The sequence below is a fragment of the Heteronotia binoei genome, chromosome 15 (genome assembly GCF_032191835.1).
Source record: "Heteronotia binoei isolate CCM8104 ecotype False Entrance Well chromosome 15, APGP_CSIRO_Hbin_v1, whole genome shotgun sequence".
Lineage (NCBI taxonomy): Eukaryota > Metazoa > Chordata > Lepidosauria > Squamata > Gekkonidae > Heteronotia > Heteronotia binoei.
In genome coordinates, this window is record NC_083237.1 from 64,951,622 (window position 1) to 64,966,934 (window position 15,313).

At 48.3% G+C, this 15,313-nt stretch overlaps 1 protein-coding gene across 1 annotated transcript in view; it reads left to right on the forward strand.

Annotated features, from left to right (window-relative positions):
- GJC1 (gap junction protein gamma 1) overlaps nucleotides 1-5,097 on the forward strand; it is a 43,907-nt gene extending 38,810 nt beyond the window's left edge. Inside the window, 3 exon segments of the mRNA XM_060256719.1 lie at nucleotides 3,529-3,730; nucleotides 3,732-4,278; nucleotides 4,281-5,097. Coding sequence (XP_060112702.1) covers nucleotides 3,548-3,730; nucleotides 3,732-4,278; nucleotides 4,281-4,729 — 1,179 coding nt within the window. The 5' untranslated portion in view covers nucleotides 3,529-3,547 and the 3' untranslated portion in view covers nucleotides 4,730-5,097.
- The last annotated feature ends 10,216 nt before the right edge of the window (nucleotides 5,098-15,313 follow it).

The following is a 15,313-nucleotide window of genomic DNA, read 5'->3' on the forward strand; positions in this document are numbered from 1 at the left end:
TCAGGGAGAACCGGGTTTGATTCCCCACTCCTCCACTTGCACCTGCTGGAATGGCCTTGGGTCAGCCATAGCTCTGGCAGAGGTTGTCCTTGAAAGGGCAGCTGCTGTGAGAGCCCTCTCAGCCCCACGCACCTCACAGAGTGTCTGTTCTGGGGGGGGAAGGTAAAGGAGATTGTGAGCTGCTCTGAGATTTGGAGTGGAGGGCGGGATATAAATCCAAAATCGTCTTCTTCTGCACACATGCAACATATATACACACGCATCTCTGCATTCTGCTGTTGTTAGAACCAGCATGTTATGGTGGACTTGGATATGGGAGACCCACACCGATTCCCCACTAGCCTTGTGCCACTCTCTCTCTCCTGTTCTCTGCGGGGCTTCCATCGGATTTCACACTGCAACTCGCTCTGCCTCTTTCATGCAGCAAACAAGATCCTCTAAAACCCAGTTTCTGTTTGCGTGAAGAAGGCTAAACTAGTTTCAGCTCCGAAGCAGACAGTGTGAAATCCAACAGAAGCCCCTCTGAGAAGAGGAGCGTGAGAGCAGCATAAGGCTAACTCTGCCACCGAAGGCTGATGGGTGACTTCGGCCCAGTGACACACTTCCAGTCTAGCCCACCTCACAGGGTTGTTATGAGGATAAAATGGAAGTGAGACGATGATGTCAGCCACAATCGGGAGAAAGGTAGGGTGTAAATAAATATTAGTGGCTGCATGGGAATGTGGGGATTGAACATGGGGATTGGTCAGGGGTCTCCAACCTTTTTGAGCCTGCGGGCACTTCTGGAATTCTGCCGTGGCAGAGTGAACAAAAGCCCTACGTGGCACCACTTCCTAAAAACACTTGGCAGGCATCTGTGGGTGCTGTGTTTGGGGATCTTCTGTGCTGCAGATCTATGAAACCAAAAGCCAGGTAAAGTGTTAACCTGTGAGGCAATTTAAGGCTTTTGAGGGGCAGCTTCCAAAGAAGGAGATTCCATCACCTTTTTGGGGGGCTCATTTTTCTGCAAATAGTCAGAATTGGGAAGCTCCCGCCACAAATGTAACATTTCCCCTGATAAGGTAAACGCTTGTATCCTGCAAAATACTCCGGTCTTTTTTAAAGGTCTTGTCATTTCCTCTGAGTTCTGAAGGAGCAGCAGTCTGTGGGAGATTAAAAAAGAGCCAGGCTGAGAGACTAATTTTGGGTGCCCCTGTTAGGACTGCCTGGGGAGGGGGGGAGGCGGGGAATACTGAAGGAAGGTTTTTCCTGTGCGCTTAAGACACAGCAGACTTATTTAACAGACGGGACAAAGTTCAATGAGGCTAAGTTCATTGACTGCTGTCATTTGTATTTTTGCTGTCCTTTACTAATTGGGGAGGCATATCTTTCCCTCCCTCACTCCCTGGCCTAGTCCTTGCAACCACGTGCAAGGCTCAAGCCCACCCCCCTCCCGGGGATTTCCTGGCGAGGCATTGTTCCCTCTAGGATGTCAGGATCTCTGGGAGTTCACCACCTCCTCAGGCTGCCAAAGAGCACAATGGCATCAGCAAATAGCGGGACCACGGAGGCATAATGAAGCTGCTGAGGCAGTCAGGTTGAATCGGGCCAGTAACCCGTCCGGTCCAACACCTTGTGTCGCACAATGGCCAAATCCCAGGTGCCATCAGGAGGTCCACCAGCGAGGCCAACACTCCCAAAGTCCTCCCACTGTTGCCCCCCAAGCACCCAGAAGACAGAGCATCGCTGTCCCAGACAGACAGAATGTTCCATCTTTATCTTGTGGCTAAAGCCACTCATGGACCTCTGCTCCAGATGTTTATCCAGTCTTAGGGTTGCCAGTCCCTTGTTGGGGGCAGGGGATCCCCCAGTTCGGAGGCCCTCTCCCCACTTCAGGGTTATCCGAAAGCAGGGTGGGGAGAGGGAAACATCTGCTGGGCACTGGAGATCAATTCCCATAGGGTATAATGGAGAATTGATCCGTCAGTATCTGGGGGGAGGGCTGTTTATTGAGGTAGAGGCGCCAAATTTTCAGCATAGCATCCAGTGCCTCTCCTCAAAACACGCCCCCATGTTTCAAAAAGATTGGACCAGGGGGCCCAAAAGAAGGTGCCCCTACCCTTATAGGGGAGAAGACATAGGAGATTGTAAGCCGCTCTGATTCAGGGAGAAGGGCGGGATATAAATCTGCAATTCTTATTATTATTTCCAATGGAGGGAAGGCATTTAAAAGGTGTGCAGTCTTTTTAAATGTGATGGCCGGAACGCCCTTTGGAGTGCAGTTGTGCTTGTCACAGCCTTGTTCCTGGCTCCACCCCAATGTCTCCTGGCTCCACCCCCAAAATTCCCAGATATTTCTTGAACTGGACCTGGCAACTCTTGCCGTGCAGGAGCAACCCCCCCCCCCCACTGCCTTGCCTTGTTTTTCTTTGAAAGTTCTGCCAAAACAGACAGTGTGCTGGAAGTGAAGGTGATTTTGGTATCCTGAGACTCGCAGCTGTGGCAAAAAAAGGAAACGAGGGAGATGGGAGCAGAGTCTTCGATGCTGTGGATTCGTCTTCGATTTTTAAATGGGACAGCAGCGTCCCTCCTACTCTGCGCCCATACTCTTATATGCAGTGGAAATTTAGAAAGTTGGTAGAATTCAAGTATTCAAGCATTTCTGTTTTGGAGAAGTTCAGCATAGCAGGTGGTAGTCAGAATAGGTACCGAGGCTATTCCAAGCACATATACAGGTTGTGGTTTCAAGCTGATGCAAAGTGGTGGGTAGTGAGTAGGAAGGCACCATAGAGGGCATTTAGTCCAACCCCTGCTCAGTGCAGGATCAGTTGGAAGTGTTTGTCCAGCTGTTGCTGGAAGACTGCCAGTGAGTGGCTTTCTTCACAATGCAGTTGTCGCAATTGCAAAGAATAATGATACGCATGAAGTGCTTTGAGTACTCTCTTGAAACTATATATTGTAGGTTTTTATATATGTGTAATTTATAGTTTTTAAAGGAAGAAGTCATGATGTGATGTCACCACATGAGTCAGGAAATGACTTGGTGGTTTTACAGGGGGACGACCTTTCCATCTTTCATTCATTAGGGATGGGCAGCCCATTCCATTGCCGAACTACTCTTATGGCACATTCACGCTACACTAAATAATACGTTTTACATCTGGATTTTTTGGTATTCTTACACAGTAAAAATCCGAATGTAAAACACATTATTTAGTGTAGTGTGAATGCACCATTTCTGTGATAAAGAAAAATTCCTAATATCTTTCCGCCTGCTATTTAAACCCATTCTTGCAAGTCCTCTTCTCTGCTGCCACCAGGAACAGCTCCCTGCCCTCCTCTAAGGGACAGCCCTTCAAATCTTTCAAAATCCTATTCCCTCCCCCCCTCCACACCACTGCCTCTTCTCCAGACTGAACAGTCCCAAGCCCTTCAGCCTTTCTTCGTATGACTTCTTGGCCTCTAGGACCCTGATTATGTTCTTCAGTATTAAGTTTTCTTTCCGTCCAGATAGTAAAAGCCTCCTTGTTCTCTCTTTTCCGCCTTCAGATTATAGTCGCTGTTCACCATGAGCTGGAGTTTCTTGACGCGGCTTCTAGAGGAGATCCACAACCACTCCACGTTCGTTGGGAAGATCTGGCTGACGGTGCTGATCGTCTTCCGCATTGTCCTCACAGCCGTGGGAGGGGAATCCATCTATTACGACGAACAAAGCAAGTTTGTGTGCAACACGGAACAGCCAGGTTGTGAGAAACGTTTGCTATGATGCATTTGCCCCGCTCTCGCACGTGCGCTTCTGGGTCTTTCAGATCATCCTCGTCTCCACCCCCTCGGTGATGTACCTGGGCTATGCCATTCACAAAATTGCCCGGATGGTGGACCACGGGGAGCTAGAGAGGAAGATCCGAAGCAAGCCTTTCCCGATGCGCTGGAGGCAGCACCGGGGCTTAGAGGAGGCGGAAGATGACCACGAAGAAGATCCAATGATGTACCCAGAGATTGAGCTGGAGAGCGAGCGGGAGAACAAGGAAAATCCACCACCTGTGAAAGTAAAGCATGATGGCCGGAGGCGGATTCGAGAGGACGGGCTCATGAAGATTTACATATTGCAACTCCTGAGCAGGACCATGTTTGAAATCGGCTTCCTTGTAGGCCAGTATTTCCTCTTTGGGTTTGAAGTCAGCCCGCAGTTCATTTGTAGCAGGAAACCATGTCCGCACAGAATAGATTGCTTCATTTCCAGGCCGACGGAGAAAACCATCTTCCTGCTCATCATGTATGGTGTGAGCTGTTTATGTTTACTTTGAACGTCTGGGAAATGCTCCACTTGGGCTTTGGCACCATCCGAGACACACTGAACAATAAGCGGAAGGAGCTGGAGGACTCGGGGACCTACAATTATCCGTTCACTTGGAACACACCGTCTGCCCCTCCGGGCTACAACATTGCGGTGAAACCAGAGCAGATCCAGTATACGGAACTGTCAAACGCCAAAATGGCCTACAAGCAGAACAAGGCCAACATCGCACAAGAACGGCAGTACGGGAGCAACGAGGAGAACATTCCCGCTGACTTGGAGAGTCTCCAGCGAGAAATAAAAGTCGCTCAGGAACGCTTAGACCTCGCCATCCAGGCGTACAATAACCAGAACAATCCTTCCTGTTCCAAGGAGAAGAAGGCCAAAGCCTGCTCCAACAAGAGCAGCGGGAGCAGCCGGTCCGGGGAGGGGAAAACCTCCGTCTGGATTTGATGCTCCCCTCCCGGGATTTAACGACTCGCTACTTTCCCTCTGCGGTTTATGGTTGCTCGCAAACTTGTGGTGTAAGGACATCAGTTAAATAAATATTTGGTTTTGTTTAACTTCAGGGATGACTTTGGCTGCCAATCCAGGTTGAAGGGCTGGAGGAGCATTTACCCTCCCGTCCTCATGTTTCTAGAACATTTATACTCATTTCTTCCAGGTCCAGAGAAGACCCAAGCTTATTTTTTAAAAATGGTTTACACTGTATGTACAGAATTATGGTACATTTTATTACGCGGAATTTTTGTATTTGTACATTGGAGCTCTCCAGTTACACTTTTTTTTTGTATTAAAAGCAAACATCATTGGTAACTTCAGGAATGTTTGTGAAAATTTTTCCTTCTCTTCCGAACACCATTACAGATCATTTTAGTCTTTTGTGTTTTCTTGGGGAAAAAAACCAAGTTCATTATTTTTTGGCCTGCTCCACAAAGATGCTTCTCAGTAGCTGTTGCTATCACCTGGCTCCCAGTAGGAATAGTCTTCATGTCAGTTTTGTAGCCACTGTGAATCCGCAGGCCCAGCAGAGCAGGTACACAATTGGTGCAGCAGTGAATTCTCATGCTGTTGTAGCCATCTTGCAGTTCTCGCTTCCTTTCCGTGCATTCTTGAGAAAAAATACTGTCACTTTTCCCCTTACACCTTTGCAACAAAAAACAGCTGTAGAATTAAAAAAAAGCAACCCCACAATGGCAGCAGTGAATGGCTGACAGAAGGAAATTGTGCCAGTTGTGGGTAAGATATGTTGTCGAAGGCTTTCACGGCCGGAGTCCATTGGTTGTTGTAGATTTTCCAGGCTGTGTGGCCATGGTCTTGGCATTGTGAGTTCTGACATTTCGCCAGCAACTGTGACTGGCATCCTCAGAGGTATCACCCAGAAAACTGGAGTTCTCCTCTGGAGGTCTCACAATGCCACACAGGCCGGAAAATCTACAACAGCCAGTTGTGGGTAAGACTTCTAAAAAGTGCAGTTCCCATCCTGACCATGCTTGAGCTACATTCTTTCAAAAAAGATCATTACAAATCAGACCGGAGCAAAACTAGGAAGCCTGAAAAGCAGAAGATGCTGTGTGGGAGATGGGAAACGCCCCCCCCCCCTCCAAAGTTCTCCAGTTGGGAAGCCAGCCGCGCTCTTTCCCTCTTCCAGGTCCCCACCGCTTGGGTGATTGGCTGCTTGACTCTTTCTGCCATTCTTTGAGCTTTTCTGCATTCTCAGTTCCCTTGCTTGTGTGTTCCTGTTGCTTCAGGGGGGAGGGGGTTCCTGTTTGCTCCTTCTAGGGGTTGATTCCATATTACACCCGTTTATGTCTGGCCGATCTCTCCGGAGATTTAAATTGCAGGTTTTTGTGCCAGATATAAAGTGATGTAATATTGAACTGACCAACAAAGGGAACAAAATATGAGGAACAGATCCTTCCCCCAAAACAACAGAAACACAAGCAAGGGAAATGTGAATGCCAAGAAAGCTTGTGGTTTTTGTGGTTTTGGACAAATTGGGGGAGTTGCAGGATTTTGAAGCACTTTGAGAACCTGCGGTGTTTATTTTAGTGTGAGAAGAAAACAAACAGTGTCCTTTAGGTATCTTTTTCCAGATAGATCCAAGCGGGCAGCCGTGTTGGTCTGAAGCACTAGAACAAAGCAAGAGTCAAGTTGCACCTTTTACAACCAACAATGTTTTATTAAGAGTGTAAGCTTTCGTGTGCTAGAAGCACACGTCCTCAGACAAAAGTCCTAAATATAGAGAAAGTAGGCAGTGAATTAGTATGCTTCTAGCACACGAAAGCTTGCATTCTGAATAAGACTTGTGTTGGTCTTAAAGGTTGCCACTTGACTCCCGCTTTGTATCTCTTTCCAGTTTCTGAAACTATATGGCCTGTGCGTCGTTTTGTTTCTTCACGGATGCACAGAAACGAATGCATTGTCTTCCCTCTCAAAAAATTATCCCTCTGCTCTTTTAGAAAGATTTTGAGGGGCAGCGGTGGAATTGTTTTGCTTTTGTGATGCTCAGGCAAAGAGCTGGGCTATGACATTTCGCTTAGATTTATAATTGGACAACAGAGAATGTGGAGCCTACTGCCTTTTTGGCAAAGGCAAGCGAGAGCCACAGTGAGAGTTTGATGAAGTGTGTACTCTTGTTTGAACTAATATTTATGATGAATTCTGGCCTTGGCTGCTTTGGTCCCTGCCCCCCCCTCCTTTTGATGGGATGAAGCTGGACATAAAACTGAAATAATATAGACTCAGACACTAGAGGGAATAAAACATGTGCAGAACACGCACATACCCTGAAAAAGATGGATGATATTGGATTTATATCCCGCCCTCCACTCTGAATTTCAGAGCAGCTTACAATCTCCTTTATCTCCTTACCCCACAACAGACACCTGGTGAGGTGGGTGGGGCTGAGAGAGCTCTCACAGAAGCTGCCCTTTCAAGGACAACTTCTGCCAGAGCTATGGCTAACCCAAGGCCATTCCAGCAGGTGCAAGTGGAGGAGTGGGGAATCAAACCCGGTTCTCCCAGATAAGAGTCTGCACACTTAACCCCTACACCAAACTGGCTCTCTTGCCTCAGGAATGTAGAAAAGCCCAACGTCTTTTCATTTATAGGAGACAGGCTGGCAAAGAGGACAAATGTGGTGGATTGAACATATGAAGCTGCCTTCTACTGAATCAGACCCTTGGTCCATCAAAGTCAGTATTGTTTTCTCAGACTGGCAGCAGCTCTCCAGGGTCTCCAGCTGAGGTTTTTCACACCTATTTGCCTGGACCCTTTTTAGTTGGAGATGCCAGGGATTGAACCTGGGACCTTCTGCTTCCCAAGCAGATGCTCTACCACTGAGCCACCGTCCCTCCCCTGGATTCTTAAATGCCAGCAGCAAACATTCAGCCACTAAAAGTTTCTGCCTGGGAACGTGCTGATGATTTTTAGTTTTATTCAAGAGCTGCTTAATGAACTTTTTTCCAACTCCAGTGAATGGAATTCAGTAGCTGACACTCTATATCAGGGGTGACGAACGGTGGCTCTCCAGATGTTTTTTTGCCTACAACTCCCATCAGCCCCAGCCAGCATGGCTGATGGCTGGGGCTGATGGGAGTTGTAGGCAAAAAACATCTGGAGAGCTACCGTTGGCCACCTCTGCTCTATAGGACTAGAACCAGTTTGTTTTTTTAAAAGCAGCATGCTGCAAATTGTGGGGTGGGGGTGGGGAGGCAAACAGTTCTGTGTATTTGGAAGTTGGAAGAGCAGTGGAGGATTTTTTAACCACTTTATATAACAATGATTTCAACCTGGAACTTGTTTTCAGTTATACCTCAGAAAAATATGAAGTGGTCATAATAGAGTACCTCTGTGCACGTACAGAATGCATTTCCTTCATCCTTGCATAACTTGTTAACCCTCCTGTCTGATTGGAGTCCCTGCTTTGTCACAGAAACGTCTGAGGTGACCTCATAAGAACATAAGAGAAGCCATGTTGGATCAGGCCAATGGCCCATCCAGTCCAACACTCTGTGTCACACAGTGGCAAAAAAATTTATACATACACACACACTGTGGCTAATAGCCACTGATGGACCTCTGCTCCATATTTTTATCTAAACCCCTCTTGAAGGTGGCTATGCTTGTGGCCGCCACCACCTCCTGTGGCAGTGAATTCCACATGTTAATCACCCTTTGGGTGAAGAAGCACGGTGGGAAGACCTCACTGCCTGGCCTCGCAGGGGGGTGGTCCAGAGGACAAAATTGAGGAGGAGTGGGAAACAGTAGAAAGTGCTTTGAGTTCTCATTGGGGAGAAAGGTGGGGTGGGTAGAAATGAAAGAAATAAATGTTTGAGATGGAGGCGGCTTTCCCAGAGCGTGGCTTTCAAGCAGACGTAAGAATGAATTTTGTAGTATAACTGGTGAAACAATACAATTTGGACTCGGAATTTTTATTTATGTCATTTTGTGCATTGTCTTGTTGGAAGGATTTAGAACTAAGCATTAAAAAAAACCCCTCTCTCATGTAGAAATCCAAAATACTCGCTATGTAGGCCGGATTTGTTGAAATCCAACAATTCCAATCGTATGGCAAAATTTTAGAAGTTGATGGAAGGATGGGCCCTTTGTTGCTACTCCATTCCCATTGGGAGAGTTTCTGTGACATCACTGCAGGAGGTAGTGACATCACTGCAGCAGACAACGAGATGACTTCACACATCTTGTCTTTATGGAGACCTCCACGCTTGTCCATCTTCTCAGAGAAAGAATTCATCAACCCTTGTGTGTGCTCATGAAACCCCTGTTCTAAAGCTATTTAACACCCTGGTTTCTTCAGTAGATTTTGGACACAACTAAGATTAACCCCTTGGCAGATGGTTTTGAGCAGAACAAATATTAATAAGAGACAGGCGAAGAGCTGCAAGCCAAGAGTCCCTTGGCTTGTGCAAAGAGGCTCATACCTCTGGGGTCTGCCACCCCTTCAGTGCTGAGCCTAGAGGAAGAGGTGAAACGAATAGCGTCCTGTTGCCAGATCCAAGAAGAAAAAGACCCAGATGCAGACCCTTGGCATTGAAAGCTAGCCGCGTCTTCTCTGGTGTCACGCCAGCCACACTTTGCATGCCACGCCCAGGCCTACCTGGGGGAGAGGCGGGAAGGGGGAGACCGTAACGCCTCTAAAAAGAGAGATGTGTTTGCGGGGCATTCCAGAGCCCAGATGTGCCCCTTTCTCCTGTCATCCTTGGCAGGGTTGTGCTCCTTCTGGCCTTCGGAAGTTCTGCAACTGTCTACGCGCATCCGCGTGCCTCTCCTCTCCTTGTGGTTCTGCCGCTGCAGGCGGGCTCCTCTGAGCTTTTCCTTTCACGTCGCATCTCCCAGACTGTCTTGCATAATCATTCCAATCCCTTGGCTCAGGGTGAAAGGCAGGGGCTGAAGGGGACAGGCAGAAAGGATGGAGATGATTGCATTAATAAGGAAGAGCTGCTGACACCTCAGGAGAGCCAGTGAACTCTGGCTGGAGAGAGATGCGTGGAAGGGGTGCGGAAGGCTGTTGCTGTCTGCGGGGTGCAAGGCACCTCCCTTGGGAAGGATGTTTCTGGCACATCAGGGAACCAGCAGGTATGGTAGCTGCCTCTTGCAAGGATCATCCTAGACTCTACAAGTTTTCCAATGTTTTTAGTTAATTTTTTATGTCTGTATACAGAGTTGCCAGGTGGGGCCTGGAGATCTCCCAGAATTACAATTGGTCTCCAGACTACAGATTCCCCCGGATGAACATAAGAGAGGCCATGTTGGATCAGGCCAGTGGCCCATCCAGTCAACACTGTGTCACATAAGAGAAGCCCTGTTGGATCAGGCCAGTGGCCCATCCAGTCCAACACTCTGTGTCACATAAGAACATAAGAGAAGCCCTGTTGGAACAGGCCAAGGGCCCATCCAGTCCAACACTCTGTGTCACATAAGAGAAGCCATGTTGGATCAGGCCAGTGGCCCATCCAGTCCAACACTCTGTGTCACATAAGAACGTAAGAGAAGTCATGTTGGATCAGGCCAGTGACCCATCCAGTCCAACATTCTGTGTCACATAAGAACGTAAGAGAAGCCATGTTGGATCAGGCCAGTGGCCCATCCAGTCCAACACTCTGTGTCACATAAGAACATAAGAGAAGCCATGTTGGATCAGGCCAGTGGCCCATCCAGTCCAACACTCTGTGTCACATAAGAACATAAGAGAAGCCCTGTTGGAACAGGCCAAGGGCCCATCCAGTCCAACACTCTGTGTCACATAAGAGAAGCCATGTTGGATCAGGCCAGTGGCCCATCCAGTCCAACACTCTGTGTCACATAAGAACGTAAGAGAAGCCATGTTGGATCAGGCCAGTGACCCATCCAGTCCAACACTCTGTGTCACATAAGAACGTAAGAGAAGCCATGTTGGATCAGGCCAGTGGCCCATCCAGTCCAACACTCTGTCACATAAGAACATAAGAGAAGCCATGTTGGATCAGGCCAATGGCCCATCCAGTCCAACACTCTGTGTCACAGAAGAACATAAGAGAAGCCATGTTGGATCAGGCCAGTGGCCCATCCAGTCCAACACTCTGTGTCACATAAGAACATAAGAGAAGCCATGTTGGATCAGGCCAGTGGCCCATCCAGTCCAACACTCTGTGTCACATAAGAACATAGAGAAGCCCTGTTGGAACAGGCCAAGGGCCCATCCAGTCCAACACTCTGTGTCACATAAGAGAAGCCATGTTGGATCAGGCCAGTGGCCCATCCAGTCCAACACTCTGTGTCACATAAGAACGTAAGAGAAGCCATGTTGGATCAGGCCAGTGACCCATCCAGTCCAACACTCTGTGTCACATAAGAACGTAAGAGAAGCCATGTTGGATCAGGCCAGTGGCCCATCCAGTCCAACACTCTGTCACATAAGAACATAAGAGAAGCCATGTTGGATCAGGCCAATGGCCCATCCAGTCCAACACTCTGTGTCACAGAAGAACATAAGAGAAGCCCTGTTGGATCAGGCCAATGGCCCATCCAGTCCAACACTCTGTGTCACATAAGAACATAAGAGAAGCCATGTTGGATCAGGCCAGTGGCCCATCCAGTCCAACACTCTGCGTCACATAAGAACATAAGAGAAGCCCTGTTGGATCAGGCCAGTGGCCCATCCAGTCCAACACTCTGTGTCACAGAAGAACATAAGAGAAGCCATGTTGGATCAGGCCAGTGGCCCATCCAGTCCAACACTCTGCGTCACATAAGAACATAAGAGAAGCCCTGTTGGATCAGGCCAGTGGCCCATCCAGTCCAACACTCTGTCACATAAGAACATAAGAGAAGCCATGTTGGATCAGGCCAGTGGCCCATCCAGTCCAACACTGTGTCACACAGTGGCCAAAACAACCAGGCACCATCAGGAGGTCCATCAATGGGACCAGGAAACTAGAAGCCCTCCCACTGTGCCCCCCCCCCCCCCAAGCACCAAGAATACAGGAAATGGCTGCTTTGCATGGTGGACTCTGGCATTGTACCCCACTGAGGTTCCTCCCATCCCAAACCCTACTTTCCCCAGGCTACATCCCCCCCTCACCCCCCCCCCCCCAAATCTCCTTGAATTTCCCAACTCTGAACTGGAAACCCCGGTCAAAGACGATTCACACTGTGGGTGGATAAATAATCTGTTGTGAACACTTTTTAAAAAATGTTGTCTTTGTCCTCAATTTCTTCCGAGGGTGGGTCACGCAATCACGCTGGTTTCCCGTCATCGCTGCTTGAACTTCAAGTTTTCCCGTCTTGGTGTCCTCAAGAGGGTTGATTCACATCTGACATTTGTTTCAACAGATTCGAGTGAGTTAAGGCAGTCCGGGAACAAAAGTCATGGAACGTATATGGGAAAACAGCCCACCCTCGGGTGCTTGGTGTTACCACAGAAAGGTGAGGGATTCGTTCAGCTGGCTGAGGCCATGAGTGGCCAAACCCTGAGGAAGACCATCTCTTTCAGTCTGACAGTGATGGAAAGGGCCGTTAACTTTTCTCTATCAGGTGCAATCTTCCCATCTCGCTGCCCCAGCTATGCCACGATCTGAGTAAGAATGGCGACCCTGTGGGGTTTTCAGGGCAAGACATTCACAGGTGTTCTGTCATTACCTGCCTCTGCATCGTGGCCCTGATATTACCTGGGGCTGACCCTGCTTATCTTCCAAGATCTATTTATTTATTACTTCAGTTTTCTATCCCACCCTCTCCGCGAGCAGACCCGGGGCGGCCAACGGTCAGTTTAAAACACAATTTGAGTTTACAATCTAAAAACAATGAACATATGAAGCTGCCTTATACTGAATCAGACCCTTGGTCCATCCAAGTCAGTATTGTCTTCTCAAACTGGCAGCGGCTCACCAGGGTCTCAACCTGAGGATTTTCATGCCTATTTGCCTGGACCCTTTTTTGGACATGCCGGGGGATTGAACCTGGGACCTTCTGCTTCCCAAGCAGATGCTCTACCACTGAGCCACCGTCCCTCCCCAGCTTAACAATTAAAATACATCCATGGCGCTACTCAGGAATTGTCGGTACAAGTGGGATCAGACAAGATTGGGCTAGCCTAAGCCCCCCAGGTCAGGATGGAGGTGGGTTGCCCCCCCCCCCCCCTGCAACCCTGAACTCCCTGATGAGCTCCCACCCCCATATTAACCAAGGTCAATCCTTCTTGGCTTCTGAATCCGACAACATTGGATTTATATTCCGCCCTTCACTCAGAGCTGCTCACAATCTTCCTCCCCCACAACAGACACCCTGTGAGGTGGGTGGGGCTGAGAGAGGTCTCCCAGAAGCTGCCCATTCAAGGACAGAGTCTCAGAGTGGCCTACAATCTCCTTTCCCTTCCTCCCCTGCAAAAGAGGTGGCTGGGGTTGAGAGCGCTCTCGCAGCAGCTGCCCTTTCAAGGACAACTCCTACAAGAACTATGGCTGACCCAAGGCCATTCCAGCAGGTGCAAGTGGAGGAGTGGGGAATCAAACCCGGTTCTCCCCGATAAGAGTCCAAGCACTTAACCACTACACCAAACTGGCTCCTGAGATCAGACTAACCTGATGAGATTGGACTAACCTGAGCTACAGTTCTCAGCTCTGTTGCCCTGCTTTCTGTTGCCTCCATCGTTAGAAATAAAATCGCCGTCTGGCAGCCGAAAGCCAGATATGCACCTGAAGTCCAGAACGCTCTCCTTGCAGCTGAGTGCAGGTGAGGGAAATCCTTGAAAGCTCTCCTCCGTTTGGAAAGAGCCCAGGCAAGAGTGTTGTCATGCTGTCTGGCGCCCTCTTGTGGCATAGCTGGGGCAACAAGATGGGAAGCTTGCAGCCGACAGAGAAATGTGCAGGAGATTCGAATCATGGATGCTGCATTTCCAATGCGCGTGCCTTCGTGTCCACAGCAGGAATGGATGCAGAAGGGAGAATCCTTGTTGTGTGGAAGCCACCGTGATAAGGGAAACAGACTGGCATAGACAAAAAGGCTGCCTTCCAGTGCAAGTTGATTCTTGTTGCTGAACCAAACCAGTTCTCACAAATCGATCCAACTGATATTTAATGAAATTGCACACCAATTGAAACGGCTGTTCTGGTTCAAAGCAAAAACCATATGCCATCCAGGCCTCATTTTGGGCAGCTCACAAGTTTTATGGTGCTCTTTCTTACCACCACCACCACCCCAAAAAATATACTTGCTTCTGGGCTCCATTGTTCAAACCCCCTGTGAGAATTTTGCTGAACAGTAAGATCTGACAAACTTTCTAATATTTTTCCCCACAAAAAAGGGGAAAATAAAACATATAAAGCAGACAGATGGAAATCTTCTTCATGCCACTGTGGCTACTGAGGAGAAAGTAAGAAGTACAATGGGAGCGAGCTACAGTTCTCATGACAATTATAATTCAAGAAGCATTTTAAGGTAGATGCTGAGCTGATATAATTTAGTAGACCTTCTGGTGATGTCAGGGGGTGTGGCATATGCAAATGAGTTGTGCGAATGAGCTCAAGGTTGACTCAGTCGGTCAAAAGAAGTCCCCAGCTTGCTGGGGGGAAAGCGTGGATGACTGGGGAAGGCAATGGCAAACCACCCCAGAAAAAGTCTGCCAAGAAAACATCATGTTGAGACGTCACCCCAAAGTTGGAAACGACTGGTGCTTGCACCTTTTAACCTTCGGTGAGCTCTGGCACCTCTTTTTCTACAAAACAACCCGACACCATTTAATAACACTCTTAATAAAAATAACACAAAACTGGCATTCCGTAGAACTTTCCACCAGACTGGATACTGAAGGAGGGGGGAGGGGAGACGTCCCAGGCCTTTTGCTCTACTTTATTTTTAAAGCTGGGTTTACACTGCGTGACTGCTGAGGAGCTAAGCCCCAACTGGCCCACAGGCTGGTCAAAAAGAAGAGCTATTCCAATACAAATGGTTAAAGCCGTTTGTCTGTTCTGCCTGCATTGAACAGCTGTCAACCAGTTATGCTGGTAAAGCTTTCCTTTCTTTCCTTGGGGAGGGGGCTGCCTCTGCCCACTGGGCAAGCAGATTCCTCCCCGGATCGTGGGTGCGCAGGTAATTCAATGACGTGCCTGGAGAACTACAGCTCCCATCAAGTTGGGCAACATGAACAAAACAGTATTAATAATATGCACTTGACCACTAAGCTGCAAGGATTAATAAAAGGTAAAGGTAGTCCCCTGTGCAAGCACCAGTCGTTTCCGACTCTGGGGTGATGTTGCTTTCACTGCGTTTTCACGACAGACTTTTTACAGGGTGGTTTGCCATTGCCTAATTATCTGCAGACTGTTCGAATTCATTTTGGGGCAGAGTGCTTGAGAACACTCTTGTGTTTCATATTGAAGTCTGTTTAAGGTAGAAACTTTGGAATATTAAAGTGCCTTTTGTGCACATTTATATTGTTCATCTTAGATTATTTAGGGGCAGAGCCTACTCAGAAATAGAGGCTAGAAGGGTTTTCCCTATTACGTATATGTTTTGTTAGTATAGTTTCCCCCTGACGGT